Consider the following 23,444-nt stretch of genomic DNA (forward strand, 5'->3'; position numbering starts at 1 on the left):
TAACCCTGACAACTATATCTAACTTTTTTTAAAAATCCAATGTTTTGACTTCAACTGCTTTCTGTGGCAGTGACTTCCATAGGCTCAGCACTCTCTTGGTGAAGAAACTTCTCCTCAAATTAGTTAGAAATTGTAATTACAATTTCATTATTCAGAATGCAGTAAGGATTGTCATTTATTCTGAGCAGGGCAACTTTAAAATATTTTCACGACATTTCTTTCTCCTGACAGTAATGAGAAATTACACTCCTTGATTATTTACCTGTAAGTCTTGATTCTGAATTTGCGTCAACATGGTTCAGAATCCCTTCAATTTTGTCCAGCTTTTCATGAATTGTTTCAAGATAGCAGGAACCTGCTAAAGAAAATGAGCGTGACAATAATTTCAGTTCATGTGTGGTTGTAAACTTAGTACTTTTGAGTTAAAAACAATTATTATCGCACCTTTCATCAGGGCGGGTTGAAAAGAGGCTTCCACAATTCTATCATTGACAGGTTGTGCGTGTCGATAATCATTTCTCAAAGTTTTGTTTTCCCAGTCCAGCACAGAAGTCTCCAATAGCCTGATCTGCAGCAAGACATCAACATACTGTTTTTAAAAGGAGGAAAACCAACATGTGTACAATATGAGAGCTGAGAATTGATTAGTTGGCAAGTACATAGAACATAGAACATAGAACAATACAGCACAGAACAGGCCCTTCGGCCCACGATGTTGTGCCGAACTTCTATCCTAGATTAAGCACCCATCCATGTACCCATCCAAATGCCGCTTAAAGGTCGCCAATGATTCTGACTCTACCACTCCCACGGGCAGCGCATTCCATACCCCCACCACTCTCTGGGTAAAGAACCCACCCCTGACATCCCCCCTATACCTTCCACCCTTCACCTTAAATTTATGTCCCCTTGTAACACTCTTTTGTACCCAGGGAAAAAGTCTCTGACTGTCTACTCTATCTATTCCTCTGATCATCTTATAAACCTCTATCAAGTCACCCCTCATCCTTCGCCGTTCCAACGAGAAAAGGCCGAGAACTCTCAACCTATTCTCATACGACCTATTCTCCATTCCAGGCAACATCCTGGTAAATCTCCTCTGCACCCTCTCCAAAGCTTCCACATCTTTCCTAAAGTGAGGCGACCAGAACTGCACACAGTACTCCAACTGTGGCCAACAGTAGGCTCTGATAAGACCATTAGATATAGGAACGGAATTAGGCCATTTGGCCCGTCATGTTTATTCCACTATTTGACCATGGCTGATATGTTTCTCAAACCCATTCTCCTGCCATCTCCCTGTATCCTTTGATCCTCTTACCAATCAAGAACCTAGCCATCTCTATCTTAAATACACTCAATGTCTTGGTCTCTGCAGCTCTCTGTGACTTCTTCCAGTTGAGGCATTAAACTGAGAATAATAAAACAGAGAACTGTGGATGCTAGAAATCTGAAACAAACAAAAACAGAAATTGCTGGAGAAGCTCACCAGGTGGGACAGCATCTGTGGAGAGAGAAACAAGCTTCACGTTTTGAGTCCAGTGACAGTATTCTGAAAAAGGGGCATTGTCCTCGAAACGCTAACTCTGTTCCTCTCTCCACAGATGCTGCCAGACCTGCTGAGTTTTTCCAGCAATTTCTGTTTTTGTTTGCAATTAAAGCAAGGCTTCCTTTGCCTGCTTGGAGGGATGCAAATCCAATGCCACCATCTCCAGAAAGAGCAGGGAAACTATCCTCAGCGTCCTGGCCAATAGTCATGCCTCAATCATCTTTGCAAAAATAAATTATATTGTCATTATCACATTACTGTTTATGGGAGTCCATTGCCAGGATTCATGCAATACAATAGTGACTCCACTTCAGACTACTTAATTTCCTGCAAGGTGCTTCAACACAATCATGAAAGCTATGATAAAAATGCAAGGTTTTAGCTCTTTGTCCAACTTTGTGGCTGTCACCTCAATATTCTGAGAACATATTAGTTCCTGCTGATTCTTGTATCTCAGCAGCACCACCAGCAGGAATGTAGTGGTACTGCATATACATGTAGCAGTTTTATAATTCCTAATAAAATTGGCATGACAGTGTGTGCTGCATGTCTGCTGCTCAGAGATAATTGCATGTCAACTTTCAGGAAACTATAATTCAGCCTAATCTGACCCAGTCTGGCGTACAGTATTGTTGGCTGTTGACTGAGTTCTGAAGGAGGACCTAAAACGGTAAAAGCAAATTACTGCGGATGCTGGAATCTGAAACCAAAAGAGAAAATGCTGAAAATCTCAGCAGGTCTGGCAGCGTCGGTAAGGAGAGCAAAGAGCTGATATTTCGAGTCTAACTGACCCTTTGTCAAAGCTTTGACTCGAAACGTCAGCTCTTTTCTCTCCTTACAGATGCTGCCAGACCTGCTGAGACTTTCCAACATTTTCTCTTTTGGACCCAAAACAATAACTCAGTTTCTCTCTCCACAGTTGCCACCAGATCTGCAGCATTTTCTGTTTATGTTGTCGACTCGAACTTAAATGACCGAGCAAGCTACTTGGAGCCAAGGGCAATTAGGGATAGGCAACAAACCTTCTCGGGTCTCTTACATCCCATGGAAGAATTAAGAAAATAAAAGAAGAACTCCATTGCTTTCTGACTGGGGCACAGTTTAAGCAGCTGGAGAAGACGGCTGGTTTGCCATGCCTGAGTTTTTGCAAGTTTTTTTCAAACACAAAGGATGTGAGAGGCAGGCCTTTGATGATGTCCTTTGTTCCTGTGCTGTAATTTTCTTTGCAACAGGTTTAGATAGAGGATCTAGATCAATGGAGGGCCGAAGGGCCTGTTCCTGTGCTGTAACTTTCTTTGTTCTTGTTCTTTCTTCTCACCCACAAACTAAACCCACACATTTTCAAGTGAGCTTCGCCACTGAAAGGTAAATAATTTGCAGCATTTTGATCTCTTTAGCACTGAATCTTTCCAGAATGTCCTGCGCAGCATGAGACCTCGCACAATGGCTGTTACAACAAATATTTCATTTCCCTCAAACATAAAGAATTTCTAATAATTAAGGACAATTCGGAGGTGACAGTAAATACTACTGAGGCACGTGTGTTTGATAAGCTGACATCAGCTGGTTATCTGGCATCATGTAACAATGTCTGGGAAAATAAATGTTTTGTTCCCAGAACGCATGAAAACTAACTTTCAGGCAAGGGGACCACAGCCATTCCGACATTGTGAGGAGCTGACCATCCTCTTTGGCTGAAAGAATTGACGTGGAGGAGCTGGTGTTGGACTGCGGTGGACCAAGTTAAAAATCACACAACACCAGTTTCTGGTCCAACAAGTTTATTTGGAAGCACTAGGTTTTGGAGCGCTGCTTCTTCATCAGGTAGCTGTTGAGTATAAGAGCATAAGACACAGAATTTATAGCAAAAGATCATAGTGTCATTGAACTGAAATGATATAGAGTCAGAGAGATGTACAGCACGGAAACAGACCCTTCGGTCCAACTCGTCCATGCTGACCAGACATCCCAACCCAAGCTAGTCCCATCTGCCAGCACCCAGTCCATATCCCTCCAAACTTTTCCTATTCAAATACCCATCCATATGTATTCTAAATGTTGCAAGTGTACCAGCCTCCACCACTTCCTCTGGCAGCTCGTTCCATACCACCCTCTGCGTGAAAAAGTTGCCCCTTAGGTCTCTTTTAGATCTTTCCCCTCTCACCCGAAACCTATGCCCGCTAGTTCTGGATTCCCCCACTCCCGGAAAGAGACTTTATCTATTTATCCTATCCATGCCCCTCATGATTTTATAAACCGCTATAAGGTCACTCACCCCTCAGCCTCTTACTGAACAAACCTAGATTGCTGTTAAGTCTTTCATCTTTTAGAATGGGTTTTGGTTCATTAATATGTAAATCCCAGAACTTCTTTCAAGTCACATTCTCGAGATAAGGTTTTATAAAAAATAGGTGACATCTTAGCTCAGACAATGCATTAAAGCTATGAGGTTAGAGTCCGAATGTATCCCAATCTTGAGTAAGACTGGAACTTCCTATTTTTATTGACTTTACTCGTAATCCTGTGCCTAAAATGAAAGCAAGAAAGAGTTCCTACCGGGTTCAAGCTCTTAATAAAAGCAAATTACTGCGGATGTTAGAATCTGAAACCAAAAGAGAAAATGCTGGAAAATGTCAGCAGGTCTGGCAGCATCTGTAAGGAGAGAAAAGACGTTTCGAGTCTAACTGACCCTTTGTCAAAACGAAACGTCGGCTCTTTTCTCTCCTTACAGTTGCTGCCAGACCTGCTGAGATTTTCCAGCATTCTCTCTTTGGATTCAAGCTCTTGTTGATTTTAGACAAGATAAGGAGGTAAGATTCCCAAAGGAAAAATGAGTCTTGAAACTCTCCTCCCAAAAAGCCAGTGAAAGCAGAGTACTTGACAATATCTCAGGCAGAAATAGATATATCCTTGATGGAGCAAGGGGTGAGAGGTTATTGGAGTAGGTAAGAAAATGGAGTACAGACACACCCCGGGTTGCAAACGGGTTCCATCCTTGAGTGTGTTTGCGAATCAATTTGTACGCAAGTTGGAACACAGTGCAGGACAATATAAAACAGTCAATCAGGAAATGCTTGTATGTTGGATGTTAAACATTGTACCCCCGTATGGGATAGTGCTCCTATGTATGATTGATCATCAAATGTTCATAAATCAGAGACCTCCTGTAATTGGATCAGCCACGATCTTATTGAATGACAGAGCAGACTCAATCATTTTGAACGACTGATCCTTTATTCACATGTCCGTATAAAAACTGTTTTGTATATTAATATGTTATTATTTTCTTTGAAGTTGCATACACAGAGCCTGGTGGTTGGAAATGTTGGCCATTATTCCCTCCCGGGAGAAGAGGGACCTGCACACGAGCAGTGCAGAGAAATCCCAAACACAGTACATAAGTTGCTCACTCACTCTGCTTACTGAACTACACGGACAAATACAGAGCTGCCTGCCTATTGCAAAATTCTATTTAGCCTTTTATGTGTCAGTGGAGTCTATAAATGATAAATAAAATGTCCATCTTTAAGTCTCCCTCCTTTTGTAAAATGACTTGGGGGCATTCTCAGAGCACTATATAAAAGTGAGCCATAGTTTGACCTCATTTTCATTCAGCCCTCCCTAACGTTCTCCTTTCCATTACCAAAGGACCGACTTGCACTTGCTGGCAGCAATAAGCATGAGCTCATTCATTCTACACTGTGCCCTTCGATAAAATCAGCAGCCTGTTTGCAGAGGGTGCACTTCATAGCTAAACCTGACCCGTCTTTACCTGACGTCCAACCTTGCATAACATCCAGCTCCCTAAATAGTAATCAGGACTGAGAATCCAGCGAGTTTTCTATTTCTGGAACTGTCAGTGCTGCTCTCAGCTGAGGCTGGCTGATTAGCTCAGACCTGGAAACTCTCCTAATTTGTACAGTCAACTACCTCCTTGGATACTTCACTGAGACAGACAAGATCGTGAAGGGGTAGACACAGAGAGGTAGTATCTATTGGATGAAGAATCTAGGAAACAGGGCATGGTCTCACAGTAAAGGATCAATCACACAGGAATTCGATAGGGGGAGTTTCTTCAGGATACTCTTATTCTTTTGGAATTGTCTCACCCAGAGGATTGGGGATGTTCTGTCATGAAGTAGATTTAAAGCTGAGATAGAAAGACCTTTAGTTTGTCGGGAAATCAAGGGGAATGGAGAAGGAGGTAGGATAATGGAGTTGAAATAAAAGACCAACCATGGCTTGATCAGGTGTACCCTGGAACTCTTTGGGAAGTTAGGGAAGTGATTGCTGAGCCTCTTACTGAGATATTTGTATCATCGATAGTCTCAGGTGAGGTGCCGGAAGACGAGAGGTTGGCGACCGTGGTGCCACTGTTTAAGAAGGGTGGTAAGGACAAGCCAGGGAACTATAGACCGGTGAGCCAGACTTCGGTGGTGGGCATGTTGTTGGAGGGAATCCTGAGGGACAGGATGTACATGTATTTGGAAAGGCAAGGACTGATTAGGGATAGTGATTTTGTGCATGGGAAATCATGTCTCACAAACTTGATTGAGTTTTTTGAAGAAGCAACAAACAGTATTGATGAGGGCAGAGCAGTAGATGTGATCTATATGGACTTCAGTAAGGCGTTCAACAAGGATCCCCATGGGAGACTGATTAGCAAGGTTAGATCTCATGGAATACAGGGAGAATTTACAGAACTGGCTCAAAGGTAGAAGACAGAGGGTGGTGGTGGAGGGTTGTTTTTCAGACTGGAGGCCTGTGACCAGTGGAGTGCCACAAGGATCAGTGCTGGGTCCACTACTTTTCATCATTTATATAAATGATTTGGATGTGAGCATAAGAGGTATAGTTAGTAAGTTTGCAGATGACACCAAAATTGGAGGTGTAGTGGACAGCAAAGAAGGTTACCTCAGATTACAACGGGATCTTGATCAGATGGGCCAGTGGGCTGAGGAGTGGCAGATGGAGTTTAGTTTAGGTAAATGTGAGGGGCTGCATTTTGGGAAAGCAAATCTTAGCAGGACTTATACATTAATGGTAAGGTCCTAGGGAGTGTTGCTGAACAAAGAGACCTTGGAGTGCCGGTTCATAGCTCCTTGAAAGTGGAGTCGCAGGTAGATAGGATAGTGAAGAAGCCGTTTCGTATGCTTTCCTTTATTGGTCAGAGTATTGAGTACATGAGTTGGGAGGTCATGTTACGGCTGTACAGGATGTTGGTTAGACCACTGTTGGAATATTGCGTGCAAGTCTGGTCTCCTTCCTATCGGAAAGATGTTGTGAAACTTGAAAGGGTTCAGAAAAGATTTACAAGGATGTTGTCAGGGCTGAAGGGTTTGAGCTATAGGGAGAGGCTGAACAGGCTGGGGCTGTTTTCCCTGGAGTGTCGGAGGCTGGGGGGTGACCTTATAGAGGTTTATAAAACCATGAGGGGCATGGATAGGATAAATAGACTCTTTTCCCTGGGTTGGGGGAGCCCAGAACTAGAGGGCATAGGTTTACGGTGAGAGGAGAAAGATATAAAAGTGACCTAAGAGGCAATGTTTTCACGCAGAGGGTGGTGTGTGCATGGAATGAACTGCCAGAGGGAGTGGTGGAGGCTGGTATAATTGCAAAATTTAAGAGGCATCGGGATGGGTATATGAATACGAAGAGTTTGGAGGGATATGGGCCGGTGGGACTAGATTAGGTTGGGATATCTGATCGGAATGGACGAGTTGGACTGAAGGGTCTGTTTCTGTGCTGTACACTTCCATGACTCTCTGACTGAAATATCTCCACAGAGGCTGGTATCCCATCACCAAGTCACCCTTCATTTACACATTTAGGGTCCAGCCTTTGCATTGTCTCACCTATCCCCAAAACCAGAATCTCTGGGCTAATGTTTATAGAGAGCAAGGGAATCATTGTGGAGATCCAAGATATGCCAAACTCTTGTGTGACCTTTAGTGTGTTAACAAGAGAGGAAAGACACACAGCAGCTGCACTCATCCCCTCTCAGTAACTCCATGGAGAGCTGGAGTAATTCTCAGCAGTGTTTGAAGAGCCCTTCCTCAGATTGTAGAGAATAATTAAATTCTCTTCCTGTCCAAACAAAAGCAAGTAATGAATACATTAAATTGTAAAATATTACTTTCAGTGATGGACTCAAAAAGCAAGCTAACATCCAAACATATACTCTGCTTTACACTTTCTTCACTTTTTAGATATCAATTGCCACTAAACACTGTGAAATAACTCCACAGGGGCCAGTATACTGTCACCAAATCTTATTTACATGCAGAGAGTCCTGGACACTGATCCAACTCTAAGAGTGAACAGAACCTCTGACACTCCCGTTTATATCTGTCAGCCAGGGCTTCTTGATTGGACCAGGTTAACAGCCCCAATCACGGAACTCATATTCTATGACATCCATCTGGCTGACCTTGTTACAATCACTACAGTGACCATACTGAATGGTACTCCAGGGTCAGGGGGCCAAATGGCCTACTTTCTGTTCCTATTTCTCATTCTTCGGCTCTTACATTGGGAGAGTAATAAGTCTGGTTTAAAACAAAACTTGCCTTGCTAAAAGAAAAGACTAAATATTGTGAAGATCAATCTTGCACTGATCTTGGGGCTTAAGAGGTGGAGATGCTGGTGTTGAACTGGGGTGGACAAAGTCAGAAGTCAGAAGGACTTCACCTAACGAAGGAGCCGTGCTCTAAAAGCTTGTGATTTTAAGTAAATCTATTGGACTATAACCTGGTGTCATGTAACTTGGAGCTTCAGATCACAACAGCTTGGCACATTCATTGCCAATCACACAATCACAGAGCAATGTAAAAGGCAGTGGGTCAAATTTACCTGATTAGATGAGAGCACAATTGGTGTGTCAAAAATGGTCCAGATTATTGACTCAAAACAAGGTGGAGTTGTTAAAGATCCTCTGTACCTATAGAAGTTTGAGAGGTTATGAGGCAGCAAGGTGGTAATGTCTATCGGCTGTATTTCTGTGGATTGCCCTGAAATTGAACAGAAAAATGAACAGCATCACTAGTCATACAGAATATAAATGTTGCAAAAAATGAAGTCAGACATTACAGGTTGTTTGTGATTTCTTTCTAAAGGCTCTCCCAGGTAACCATCCATTCCCAAACTGTCTAACTGCATGTCCACAGGCCTTAAAGTGAACCTCCAGGATTAAATTTAGACGCCCGAATTTGCTTTGTCATTCTACTGAAAGATGAATTAAGCAGATGGGCAACATTAAAAGGAAATCTATTTATACTGTGTGAAAAAATTCTTGCATATTTTCCTCTTTTTATTAATGAAATAATTTGGCAGTCAAGGGCCCGAACATATCAAATCTTCATTTCTGTAAGGATGATATTTTATATTAATGTGTAAATTAGTGGCACCTAATTGTCTATTGCAATGATTTTCAATAGCATCTTAGAACTATACAGTACAGAAGAGGCCATTCAGTCCATCAAATCTGTATTGCCAAAAATATATTATTGTCCACGTTAGTCCCACTTTCTACACTAGGCCAGAATGTTATGACATTTCAAGTGCTCATTCAATTATATTTTAAAGATCTCAAGGATCCTTCCAGGCGGTTCATTCCAAATCCACACCACTCTGTGGATGACCAGGTTTTTCCTTAAAATCCCTCCAAACCTCATGCACTTCACGTTAAAATTATGCCCTCTTGTTACTAACCCTTCAACGAAGGGTTTTCTATTCATTCTGTCTGCACCCCTCAAATTTATACACCTCTATCAGGTCCCCCTCAACATTCTCTGCACCAAAGAAAATAATCCAAGCTTATCCAGTCTCTTTTCATCATTAAACTGCTCCATCCAATGCAACATCCTGGTGAATCTCCCCTGCACCCTCTCCAGTGCTATCACATCCTTCTTACACTGTGGTGACCAGAACTGCACACAGTACTCCAGCTGTGGCTGTCCTGTACAATTCCATCATAACCTCCCTGCTCTTATTAATATATGTCATGAGTGATAAAGGCAAGCATCCCGTATGCCTTCTTGACTCCCTATTAACCAATCTGCTACCTTCAGGGTTCTCTAACCAAACACCCTGAGATCCCTCTGTTCCTCTGAAGTTCCTCATGTCTTGCCATTCATTGAGTAGTCCCTTGTCTTGTTCCTTCTATCAACTCATATTTATCAAGGTAAGAGTCCATCTGCCACTGATCTACCCAACTGACCCATCCGTTTATATCCTCCTGGAACCCAATATCCTCATTGCCAACCACCTGGCCAATCTTCCTGTCATCCACAAACCCATTTACCATCCTTTCCACATTCTCATCGATGTCGTTTATGAATACTACGGACGATAAGGGACCTAGCACTGATCCTTGGGGTACACCCTGCACATGGGGCTCCAATTACACAGACAGCCTTCTCCCATCATTTGGATCCACCTTGCCAAGTTAGCCTGGATCTCATGAGCTTTTACCTTTTTCTTATCTATTTCCCATGTGGGAAGTATAGATCAGGACTGTGCAGTGTCAGCCATGATTTGTTCCATGGTGTATGATTGTGGAATGTGAGTACTGGAACCTTCATTACCTGTCTTCCCATTAGCTTCACTCTTCTGGCACAAGTAAGTTACTAATGCAAGAAACTGTAGTTTTCTTTAAAAGGCTTACAAAATCAAAGGATGACTTGCAATTATATAGTGACTCCAAATGCATGTCACAGGAGCATTATCCACCAGAAACCAGACACAAAGCCACAATTGTGCTTTTGTGCTGTATCATTCTATTATTGTTGTGGGGGCTCCCATCCTGTACAAATTAAAGGCTGCATTTCCATTCATTAAAACCCTAATTCCACATTAAAAGCTCTTTTGAACATGCTTAAAGGTGCCATGTAAATGCAAGTTCTTTCTTAAGTAGGAACTGTACTTACAATAGCACAGACTGCCAGAAAGGTTGAAAAGCTTGCCGAGAAAGTAATGTACCTGCGTATCTGATTTTGCTTAAGCTGGATATGAAGTCACTATAGTATGTGTTTTCGAAGTGTCCATCCTGAGAAAAGACCAAATTCCAGTCAGAAAATCACAAACAGACACATCCCAGCCAAAGCCTGATGATATTTCTTTGCTGTGTTTACACAACAACAACTTAGATTTCTACAACACTTTTGACATCTTGAAGGACTTTGACGGGATAAAATGAATGCAAAGCTAGAGGGAGCAGGAGTTGCAGGAAGACTGGATGGGGAAACTTAGAAGTTGAAGATTTGGAAGAATATTTGAGGAGGACTCTAGAAATGGTCTCAATATTGTAGAAATAAATAATTGCTTTATTTGAATGTGATTTGCTTTGTCTTTGGAAGATTTGTTCCATGTTGTATGATTCTGGAGTGTACGTACTGGAACCTTCATTACCTCTCTGCCCATTAACTTCACTCTCCTGTCACAAGTGCATTACCAATGCAAGACACTGTGTAGTTTCCTTTAAAAGGCTTATAAAATCAAAGGACGACTTGAATTTATATAGTGACTCCAAATGCATGTCACAGGAGCATTATCCATCAGAACCAGACACAAAGCCAGATAAGGAGATATTGAAAAGTTTGATTGAAGAGGTAAGTTTTGAGAAAGAGGGTTAGGATGGAATTATACAGTGTTAGGGTCTCAGCACCAGGAAACACAGCTGCCTCTGAAATCTGATTAAAGGGGGAAGAAAATCAGGGAAGAATGCAGAATCTCCAGGAGGTTATGGGGCTAGAGAAGGTTACAGACAGATTAACAGCAAGAGTCAAAAACAAGGGTGAGAATGTTAACTATTGAGATGTAGCTGGATCCTGGAGTTAATCTAGGTGAACATATTCAGGGATGAGAGGGGAAGAGCACTTGGGGCAAGTTAATTTACAGGCAGCAGGATAGGATTTTTTTTTGAAGAGGTTTGCTTACGGTTCCTGCTGAAAGAAGATTTGGGGATTGTTAATAATCTGTCAGTTTTTATTATCTCACATGGAGAGTTGCCCTTTGCTTAATGTATATTCCACTGTAATTGATACAGGCGGATTGCAAGTCTCCTTAAATACAAAATAGTGAAAACATGTGCCTCATTGACAGCTCTAGCTGTGGCAGTGGATCAATAACAGCTTCTTTTTCAATCTTTTTCTTCCATCCATGAGCTTTTATTGCTCTGTGATAAACCCATCCAGATTGCAATGACATTAAGCTCGCTAAGCCAAGTATGGGCTGCCTGATTCATTCAGGTGCTGTTTTAAGTTGGAAATAGGCTTCGTAATTGACAGATAAAACAGTCCATGTTGCACTTAATTAACAAGCTGATCCCACTAATTAAGAATAGGGACAAAAGCCAGCAGTAACCAGTTTTCTCCAAGTTGACTCCAATGTAATCTACATCAGTCCCATGTGAATCATGATTAAAATTCAGTGCAGGAGTCACTGACCCCCTTACAACGTATCTTCTTAACTGTATGCATACAACCTTGGGTACTTGATAACACAAAATGCAGCATCAACACATGTATCGTTGCAGAATTCAATTCAGGTGAAACAAACAAGCTCACAGTCCACACTGAACTCATCCTTGTTTGGAGGTTAAGTTGAATGCTTTTTTCCAAACCCCTTCACATAGTCCTGCTCCATCCTTCTCCTTTGTCAGAGAATATTCTTTGAATGGAGGGGAAGTAATCCACTCTCACAACCTGGAGACAGGTGTGCAGATGCTGGAGATCAGAGTTGAGAGTGTGGTGCTGGAAAAGCACAGCAGGTCAGGCAGCATCCGAGGAGCAATAGAATCAATGTTTTGGGCCAGAGCCCTTCATCATTTCCTGATGAAGGGCTCCAGCCCAAAATGTCAATTTTCCTGCTCCTCAGATGCTGCCTGACCTGCTGTGTTTTTCCAGCAACACACTCTCAACTCTGCTCTCACAATCTGCCAATCCCACCCCTGATAGTCATTTGTCACCACTACGTGGCATCATCAGCAATCTGTACAGTTAATAATGACTATTCACCCCTGGGTCATCCACCTTTTCCTGGCCAGAAATTGTTGGATCCATTGGGCACTGGCAGCAGTTTTCTATTTTGATGGCCAATCAGATTTGTGCCTGAGTTTTGTTGTTTTGTGTCAGTAGAGTGTTTTTGGTTTGGAATTAGGACTGACGTTTTAATATTTATGCAGTCCTACTCATCCTGCACTTCACTAAGATCAGCAGTGATGCTAGTGCTATTTCTGCATCTTAAGAAGCACCCTTGCAACATTGAAAGTACACTGAGGAGGTTCCGATGTAGGACTGGGGTGGACAAAGTCAGAAGTCACACAACACCAGGTTTATAGTTCGAAAGGTTTATTTGAAATCATCTGACAAGGGAGCAGCACTCCGAAAGCTTGTGATTTCAAACAAACCTGTTGGACTATAACTTGGTGTCATGTGACTTCTGATCTATAGTATATGATATCAGCCCTTTGTGTAATTAATTACACCTCTTTCTAATCTACTCAACTTATTTGAAGAGTAGTCTCAGAGATATGAAGTTTATATGATTTATCTTACTGTATGCAACATGTACTCTATGGCAACCTTCGCTTTATAATGCTAGACTTTCCAACTGTTTATATGTTTTGCTTGTCTTGTGAAGCAATTCATTTTAATGAGTTAACATGTGATTTATCTCCAGTTCTGTTCTTTAATACACTGTTGGCTTGAGCTGACTCCTTCCACATGGAGGATAATGGTCCTCAGCGTTAACAGACGCACACAGAGAGACGTCACTCCAACAAAAGGACATGACTCCCACAGAGATGTCACTCCCACGGTGAAATGTGACTTGCACAGAGAGACCTGACTCCCCGTGGAGGATGTTGGAAGGAAGAAGCATCTTGCCAAATGTTGACACACTGCATTTTATAGCCATGCTATCAAATAGTGATCCCATATTCCTTCCTCAACCAATAATGACCAAAAACAGTTTGGTTAACCATTCATTGAGGCTGTTTTAGCAAGGTAGCTGGTACAGTATGCCATTGCATTTCAAAGATTGAAGCACATCAATATATTTTGGAGATGCCGGTGTTGGACTGGCGTGTACAAAGTTAAAAATCACACAACACCAGGTTATAGTCCAACAGGTTGAATTGGAAGCACACTAGCTTTCGGAGCGTCGCTCCTTCATCAGGTGATAGTGGAGGGCTCAATCCTAACACACAGAATTTATAGCAAAAATTTGCAGTGTGATGTAACTGAAATTATCTATTGAAAAATTGATTGTCTGTTAAGCCTTTCATCTGTTAGAATACAGTGATAGTTTCACTTCTTTCATGTGTAAATCACAAATTTTTTTTAAAAAGTTGCATTCTCAGGTTAGCTGTTAACAATGGTGATAGCTAGACAATATGTTGAAGGTGTTGACCCCCTGTGTTCTCTGTCTATGCCATGATGTTTAGATTGATTCTAATCTAAAAAGTGAAATAACTGAGTTTTACATAAATTCATGCAGTTTTTGAGTTCAGAGTTCTACATGAATGCATGCAGTTTTTGAGCAAAGTACAATGTAACTCTGCAAGTACAAATTCACCCCACAAAATATATGTGTGCATGTGGGTCTTTGTCTGTGTGTGTATGTCTGTCTGGGTTGGGGGTTGTGAGCGTGAGAAAGTGTATGTGTGTGTGTAGTGAGTGCAGAGTGTCTTAAGTCTGTGAGGTGGTGCATGTGTGAGTGTGGGAGTGTGTGTGTCTATAAGGGTGTGTGTGGGTGTCTGTGTGCACGTCTGTGTGTATGTGTGTATAGGAGTGCCTGTGTGTGTGTGAGAGTGTGTGTGTGTGTGTGTGTGTAAGAGTATCTGTGTGTGTATAGTGCAATGGTGATCACCTGTAATGTGACATGAACCCAAGGTCCCAGTTGAGGCCCTCCCTATGGGTATCGAACTTAGCTATCAGCCTCTGCTCGGCCACTTTCCTCTGCTGCCTGTCCTGAAGTCCACCTTGGAGGATGGTCACCCGAAAGTCCGAGGCTGAATGTCCTGGACCACTGAAGTGTTCCCCAACTGGGAGGAAACCCTCCTGTCTGTTGGTTGTTGTGCAGTGCCCATTCATCCGTTGTTGTAGCCTTTGCTCGATTTCCCCAATGTACCATGCCTCCGGGCATCCTTGCCTGTAACGTATAAGATAGACAATGTTGGCTGAGTCACATGGGTACCTGCCATGTACAACGTGGGAGGTGTTCCCACACGTAATAGTGGTATCTATGTCCACAATCTGACACATCTTGCAGCGTCCATTGTGGCAGGGTTGTATGGAGTTGTCCTGAGAGCCGGGCAGTTTGCTACGAACAATGATCTGTTTGAGGTTTGGCGGTTGTTTAAAGGCAAGTAGTGGAGGTGTGGGGAAGGTCTCAGCACCACGCCTCAGGATGGACACCCCAGCACCACACTCTAACGCAAACCCACAGACAACCTCACAATGCTACACTTCTCCAGCTTCCACCCAAAACATATTAAAACAGCCATCCTCTATGGACAAGCCCTACGCATACACCAGATCTGCTCAGATGAGGAGGAACGTGACAGACACCTGGAAGTACTCAGGGATGCCCTCACAAGAACGGGGTATGATGCCCAACTCATCAACCCCCAGTTCCGACGTGTCACAGCAAGGAACCGTAATGACCTCCTCAGGAGACAGACACGTGCTGCAACCGACAGGATACCCTTCGTTGTTCAGTATTTCCCAGGAGCTGAAAAATTACGCCATGTTCTTTGTGACCTGCAACACATCTTCAATGAGGATGAGCACCTCACCAAGACCTTCCCCACACCTCCACTACTTGCCTTTAAACAACCGCCAAACCTCAAACAGATTGTTGTTTGTAGCAAACTGCCCGGCTCTCAGGACAACTCCATACAACCCTGTCACGGTGGACACTCCAAGACGTGTCAGAGTGTGGACATAGATACCACTATTACACATGGGGATACCTCCCACCTTGTACATGGCAGGTACCCATGTGACTCAGCCAACGTTGTCTATCTTATATGTTGTAGGCAAGGATGCCCTGAGGCATGGTACATTGGGGAAACCGAGCAAAGGCTATGACAACGGATGAATGGGCACCGCACAACAACCAACAGACAGGAGGGTTTCCTCCCAGTTGGGGAACACTTCAGTGGTCCAGGACATTCAGCCTCGGACTTTCGGGTGACCATCCTCCAAGGTGGACTTCAGGACAGGCAGCATAGAAAAGTGGCCGAGCAGAGGCTGATAGCTAAGTTCGGAACCCCTAGGGATCACCTCAACTGGGACCTTGGGTTCATGTCACATTACAGGTGATCACCATTGCACTACACACACACAGATACTCTTACACACACACACACACACACACACACACACACGGGCACTCCTATACACACATACACACGGACACACATACTGCACACAGACACTCACACACACCCTTACAGACACACACACTCCCACACTCACACATGCACCACCTCACAGACTTAAGACACTCTGCACTCACTACACACACATACACTTTCTCACACTCACAACCCCCAACCCAGACAGACATGCACACACAGACAGATAAAGACCCACATGCACACATATATTTTGTGGGGTGAATTTGTACTTGCAGGGTTACATTGTACTTTGCTCAAAAACTGCATGGATTCATGTAGAACTCTGAACTCAAAAACTGCATGAATTTATGTAAAACTCCGTTATCTCACTTTTTAGATTAGAATCAATCTAAACATCATGTCATAGGCAGGGAACGCAGGGGGTCAACACCTTCAACATATTGTCTAGCTATCACCATTGTTAACAGCTAACCTGAGAATGCAACGTTTTTTAAAAAAAAAGATTTTGTGATTTACACATGAAAGAAGTGAAACTATCACTGTATTCTAACAGATGATTTCAGTTACATCACACTGTAAATTTTTGCTATAAATTCTGTGTGTTAGGATTGAGCCCTCCACAATCACCTGATGAAGGAGCGACACTCCGAAAGCTAGTGTGCTTCCAATTAAACCTGTTGGACTATAACCTGGTGCTGTGTGATTTGTATCAATATATTTGAATGGGATAGAGTGCAATGGGTCATATGGCACAGTCGGTAACTTCCCTGCCTCTGAAATGGAAGCTCCGTGTTGAAGTACCAGTCCAGGCCTTGGAAGGTGGATTTATCATGAGGTCAAACATGCTGAATGTTAATTTGTTATCCTTCTAATAGCCAGGCCATTGGCAGGTGGTTAAAAACAGGAAAGGTTTCTGGTCAGCGGTGTAATTGAAAGAAAGTGAAGTCTCTACTCGTACTCTGTATCTCCTGGCTACAACATGCATGTAAAAGTGGATGTCCCTGCAGTAATTCAAACTCTGATGTTGGCACAGATAGCTCAGTTGGTAAGACAGCTGATGTGAATCAGATTGATGGATTTATTACCATGGATCATGGAGCTGTCCGTCAGATCTGCCATCCAACGCAACAGTCAAGAATAAGGTGCTGTGTAATTTAAATCAAACTAGCTTTTAACCATTAGAGACCTGGGACATGCTCCCAGTAAATGTCACTGAGTGATTGACTTACACAATAAAGGATGATTGTATCCATTGCTAAATACTCCTGTTTGCTCCCATTTAACCAACAGAAACTGCTCATCATATGATGCTCTTTCAGCAAGAAATCCTGATGGTCACCTTGTTAAGATGCCTGTGCTAAAAAGTTACAGCCCGAATTTTATTGCCTTACCAGCATAGGGTTTGCATAACTACCCTTGAACCATACCTCATAGAAAAACGCAAGCACAGCCAATCCATCTGCTTTATCTGAAGCTTCCAAGAAACTGCTGTATTTGTCTGAATTATAATGAACAATATGCAGCTGAAAAACAAAACATTAAACAAAAGCCTTAATCCATTGTACGACACCCTTTTCAGTCTTAATGTTTGAACATATTACATGGAGTGCTGATAGGAAAGATAAAGGTCACCGTGGTCTTACCAGACCCCTGGACTGCTCTGTCATTAGACAGAGGCGACTGGTGGTGGTTTAACCTGAAGATCACCATACCTCAGGTGAGGGGAGAGGTTAAGAAGGGAAATCCTTCATAGTGAGTGCAGGAATTGAACCCATGCTGTTGACATCTCTCTGCTCTGCAAACCACAGCATGGACTTGAAATGCTGAATGGTCTCCTTTTGTGCCAAAATGGCTCTATATTGCACAGCAGCCAGGAATACCCCAACTTCAAATACTGAAGAGAGCTGGGAGTCTGGGGATGTATAATATGTACAATGTGAACACTGGGTGAGGTCAAGATTGATATAATTAGCTGCTGACATAAGGAATAGTCAACGGAATGAGAACTGGTGGCAGGGGCATTGTTTGTAGCACTGTGTCACACACACCTGTACAACATCACCTCATTGGGGTTGGGCAACATGTGGGGAGAATTACAGTGTTAAAGATGTTGCTGGCCAGCTGTGTATTGGAAAGAAAGTGAAGTCTCCTAGCAGCATCATCCATACCTCTTGGCTCTGATGGGGAAGTGGTCAGCTCAGTTGGTAAGACAGCTGCTGTGGCCCAGATTGGTGCTAACAATAAGGGGGTTGATTCCTATTCCAGGTGGGGTAGATTTGTTACTAGACTCCTTGCCCTATCCATCGTGGAGCTCTGGGTCAGATCTGCCTTCCAATAGACAACTCAAGAACTGGGGGCTATGTAATCAAAATCAAACCCAATCATGTCTTCCAACAAACCAGTAGATTATTCACGAACATTTTTAGAAAATTGAAATTTTATTCTTTGCATTTGAGGTTAGAGTATAACATTGGCTACAGTTCACAGATTGTCAATCTAAACTATGCATTGCTCGCATCCCTCCAAATCTCTCATCCCGGTAGAAAGGTGGGTCAATAGCTCACTGACTTAGTTGATATTATGCTGGGAGTGGCCTTAAAAATGTGTGGATGGGACTTTCTCCCTGAGGGAACAAGAGCTCCTGTCCTCGAGAGATGTAGCCAGTCGGGCTGGGAGTTGAGTCGTCCCAGCAGTGCTGGAATTCAGTAGTGGCCACTGCTGGAACTGCAAGCAAGTCAGAAGAAGATTGGGGTGGGGGGGGTGGGGGGAGGGGGTGGAACTAAGGACACTCATAATGACGGGGTGGAGGAGATTGTTTTAAGATGCAAGTTTTGGGGGAAACAAAGGGTGAGCTACCATCTTGGGGATGCAAAGGAAGTATTTCCCATTTATTCCATCATTTACCCCAAGTTGGGGTTCCACCTTGCTCTACCCATTCTTAACTGGTGACAGAGATGGAATCAGGCCCCTGAGGGTCTTTAATTAGCAACAAAGCCGTCAAAGCACCGAGTGGTGGAGGGGTATCTGGCTGATGCCATGACCCCCACTCTGCTACGCCATGATCTGGGCTGGAACAGATCAAGGGAGGCTAGGCAGGCAATGAGCTGGCCAACTATTTTATGTCACAGCTCCCCACTCAGACTTCAAATATGGCAGTCTTTGCAAAAGTCTCATACTCTGAGGTAGGGTCAATCACTTTAGACAGTTCTGTGGTAGTTACAGAAGTAGCTATCCAGGAAATGTTAGACTTTTAACTTTTTGAGTCAAGATTAAAGTGGTGTTGGAAATGCACAGCAGGTCAGGCAGCATCCGAGGAGCAGGAGCCCGTCATGATCAGATTCCTGATGAAGGGCTCCTGCCTGAAATGTCGACTTTCCTGCTCCTCGGATGCTGCCTGACCTGCTGTGCATTTCCAACACCACTTTAATCTTGACTTAATCTCCAGCATCTTTTGCCAAGTTGATTTTAACTTTTTGAGTTCAGCTCCTTTCCCCCAAATACCCAATCCCCGCACCCAGACTACTCCCAACTCAAATTGACTGTCCCATCAGACCACCTGAATCATAGAACCCTTACAATGCAGAAATAGGCCTTTTGGCCCATTGAATCTGTACAGACTGTCCATAGAGCATCCCACCCAGACCCATCCCCTACTCTATTCCTGTAACCCCACTAGGCTAACCCACCTAGCCTGCACATTCCTGGACACTATGGGGCAATTTAGCATGGCCAATCCACCCAACCTGCACACCTTTGGATTGTGGGAGGAAAATGGAGCACCCAGAGGAAACCCACGCAGACATGGAGAGAATGTGCACACTCTACCCGAAGCTGGAATTGAACTTGGGTTCCTGGTGCTGTAAGGCAGCAGTGCTATCCACTGAGCCACTGTGCTGAATACCTATCCCTAATACTCCTAACCCCTTGACTGCACACCTGATCCCCCTCCAAACAAACATCAACCTGACCCGACTATACCTGCCAACCATGCAAATGCCCAGACTCTTCCCCTGACCAGACCAACCAAGCCCCAAATCTGACTACCCTTCATAAGGGTGGCACAGTGACTCAGTGGTTAGCACTGCTGCCTCCCAGCGCCAGGGACTTGGGTTCAATTCCTGCCTCAGGTGACTGTGTGGAGTTTGCACGTTCTCCCTGTGTCTGCATGGGTTTCCTCCCACAGTCCAAAGGTGTGCAGGTCAGGTGAATTGGCCATGCTAAATTGCTCATACTGTTAGGTGGATTAGGCAGGGGTAAATGTAGGGGAATGGGTCTGGGTTGGTTACTCTTCAGAGGGTCAGTGTGGACTTGTTGGGCCGAACGGCCTGTATCTACACTGTAGGGAATCTAATCTAATAACCCAATCCAGAATCTCGCTGCTACCCCACCCAACCACTATCACCCTACTGGCCTGCCACTTATCCACTTACCTCACCCACCCTTACACAGTCCCCTGCCCGTTCACTCATACATCCATTCACCTAGTCGCTAATATTCACACTGGACATTTACATTACAGCAGCTACAACACTGCGAGGGATTGTCTGCCCACTGCTTTTGTAGAATCCAAGATTGGAAGAATCAGCAAGAATTGCTGAGCCACGTCTAGTTGCAGAAAAGAGCAGAGCAGCAACTGAACAGCCATCTGGGCCAATCGTCCACTGGATCTTTAAGTAGATTCCTAATTAGACAGGAGACTATCGACCCTTTCACAAAAAGGCCAAACAAGTATCATTTGATCATATTTAAAATCAACCAATATATGCGTGTTCAACATTATTTATTAACTGGCTTGTGTTTCAAAATAAAATAATAAACAGATTACACTGTCAATGCTACTGAGTCAAACCTAATACTTGGAAGATTGTAAAATATCTGTTTCAATTGGACCTTGCAAGTAGAATTACAAAGAAAGGTTTACAGATCTGCAGTTCCATTCACAATCTCAGGATATCCCAAAGTACTCTTAAGCCCACGCTGTTCTCTTGAAGTAGTTAATGCTGCGATGTAGATAAAATCAGGTGTAAGTATGTGCTATACCTCTGCCACATAGCGGATGCCATCAATTGTATGCTCTGAGCCACTGCTCTCCAAGTCAAGGCCACCCCAATGGAAATGCATCTGAACCGCTGTGTAACGATTTGGCAACCCTTTGCTGATAAACATGGAGGGTGGCAGATTTATTGCAACTATGAAAACAAAATACACAAGGTTACATGTTAAAATGTGCATCTTCCTCAGAGTGTCATAGAGTCAGACAGCACAGAAACAGACACTTTGGTCCAACTAGGCCATGCCAAACATTACTCCAAGCTAAACAAGTCCCACCTGCCTGTTCCTGGCCCATATCCCTCCAAACCTTATGTATTCATATATTTATCCAAAAGTCTTTTAAACATTATAACTGTACTCGCATTCACCACTTGCTCAGTAGTGCGCAATAGTTTTAAAATCCTGACCCACATAGACACACAAAATGATAATTTTTTTAGCTATATACAGCAGATATAAAACATATATTTCCATGAAGTGTATTGAACTCAGTACTGACAGATAATCATTATCATTGTGAGTTTACATAATGAATTTTAAATTCTGTATTGTAACTACAGCACCTCAGAATTACTTCCATAAACACAATGGATTTAATGACAGCAGCTATTTATGTGGTGCCTTTAAAATGGAAAATGACTTATGTCTCTAGACAAAGAACCAGATATCAGGCAACAGCTGAAGAGTTAGGGGGAAACGTCAAGGGAAGATCAAAAAGGAATGTATTTAAAGATTGAGATGGAGGCAAGGGTTCAGGAGCAAGGTCTATAAAGTTAGATGCAGAGGGTTGAAGGTTCAGACACCAATATTGGAGCAGAGGGAATTAGGTAACACATGAAACAATTCCACAGAGAGTTATCAGAGCCAAAGCTGATCCACTGATCCATTGGTAAAAACAATGACTGCAGATGCTGGAAACCAGATTCTGGATTAGTGGTGCTGAAAGAGCACAGCAGTTCAGGCAGCATCCAAGTAGCTTCGAAATCGACGATTTCGAAGCTACTTGGATGCTGCCTGAACTGCTGTGCTCTTCCAGCACCACTAATCCAGAACCACGGATCCATTTGTCAGCAGAGATTACAGAAGATCATTGAGGCGGAGGAACCTGGGCTGATTAATTCCGTTTCAGGGACACTGATGCTAATGACAACACTCACCGAGATTAAACCATTTGGGTGAAGTGCAAAGGGCTGACCCATCTTTGGAAAATAGCATCAGCAAGTGGCAACACCTTCTTAATAAGGACAGGGAAAATTAAGGAAATGATATACGAGACAATCAATTACAGATACAATTATTTCAGGAAATTTAAAGAAAGGGTTAAAATTGTTAAAACATAGAATGAAAAGAGTACAAGACCTGAATGCCCATTATTGATCATCAGGAATGGTTCCTCGTGTAGTCCGTCATATCCACTTAACTCTAAATGGGATAGGCTCATATTAAACTTCACTTTTTTCCTCTGGATATCGATCGGAGATTGGTGTGAGCCAACACAGGCTGGATATTTCAAACCCCAATGAGCTTCATTCAAGTCACCTTCTAGAAAACATGTAAAGGACAGAGAACCACAGTAAACACCTTCAATCCCACACCTATTGTCAAACTCTTACCTTGATTCCACAGTTTCTCACTCGTATAAGTTCCTTACAACTTTATATCTAAGTATGAAATTAATTTTCCAGGTCATCAATCCTCCTCCCTGCACTCTGGTTGAAAATGAGGACAATTATTGCTGAGCTGAACTTTGTGCGAAATAAATTTGTAGGTATGGTGAGCATTTTATTTACCTTGGTAGCTCCAGTGCTCCTTGTTAGCAATACCTGACTGCACCCAAAGCAGGATAAAATTCCCCAAAGCAAGCTTCCTCAAATCCATGAGCCTGAGACAGAAATGATACCACATGCTAGTCAATTACAGTCCTGCACACAGACTGGCTGTCAGCAGGTCATCAGTCCTAGACAGACCAGAGTACACCACTGATGCTCCAATTTAAATGCTAGATGTAACCTGGGTGTGGCAAATCATCTGTTCAAATTACAAATTGTGGATTCGTCTTGGTTGTGCGAAGCAGTCATGAACGCTACCTTTTTTAAAATAAATCTATATTTCAAAACGTGGGTCACGACAACATTAGTGGAATTGGAACCCATTAATATTACAACAATTACAGACAACGTTGCCCATTTTTATTCCTTCAGTCTGCAGCTTGAGGGGCTGCTGAGGAAATTTCTCAGTTGCAAAAAGGACCATGCAAGGTCTTTTTCTTTAAATAGAAGCACAGATTCCTCACTTCATGTCTGGGAGGTAATGGAGTTGCAAGTGATTACCTTTGAGGATCCATCTTGTGGCAGATGGCTGCAAATTTGTAGTCAGCATCATTGGCTTACTTGACGTGACCGAAATGGGCTGAAAGAACCACAGCGATGGGTTACAATCAGCAGAGGCTACCAAGGACAGTTTTGCAGTCGTTCAAAG

General features: G+C 43.1%; 1 protein-coding gene across 2 annotated transcripts in view; it reads right to left on the reverse strand.

Moving 5' to 3' along the window:
• ca6 (carbonic anhydrase VI) overlaps positions 1–22,915 on the reverse strand; it is a 32,134-nt gene extending 9,219 nt beyond the window's left edge. Inside the window, exons 1-8 of one of the 2 annotated variants that reach the window (XM_072586146.1) lie at positions 22,757–22,915; positions 22,326–22,508; positions 20,955–21,103; positions 17,342–17,437; positions 10,529–10,595; positions 8,402–8,559; positions 445–568; positions 263–355 (exon numbers count right to left, since the gene is read on the reverse strand). In XM_072586146.1, the coding sequence (XP_072442247.1) occupies positions 263–355; positions 445–568; positions 8,402–8,559; positions 10,529–10,595; positions 17,342–17,437; positions 20,955–21,103; positions 22,326–22,508; positions 22,757–22,871 (985 nt within the window). In that variant the 5' untranslated portion in view covers positions 22,872–22,915. Of the gene's footprint in view, positions 1–262; positions 359–444; positions 569–8,401; positions 8,560–10,528; positions 10,596–17,341; positions 17,438–20,954; positions 21,104–22,325; positions 22,509–22,756 lie in introns of both variants that reach the window. The other variant, XM_072586145.1, reaches the window with a different exon arrangement.
• Between the last annotated feature and the right edge of the window lie 529 nt (positions 22,916–23,444).

Source organism: Chiloscyllium punctatum, chromosome 16, assembly GCF_047496795.1.
Source record: "Chiloscyllium punctatum isolate Juve2018m chromosome 16, sChiPun1.3, whole genome shotgun sequence".
NCBI classification, from domain to species: Eukaryota; Metazoa; Chordata; class Chondrichthyes; order Orectolobiformes; family Hemiscylliidae; genus Chiloscyllium; species Chiloscyllium punctatum.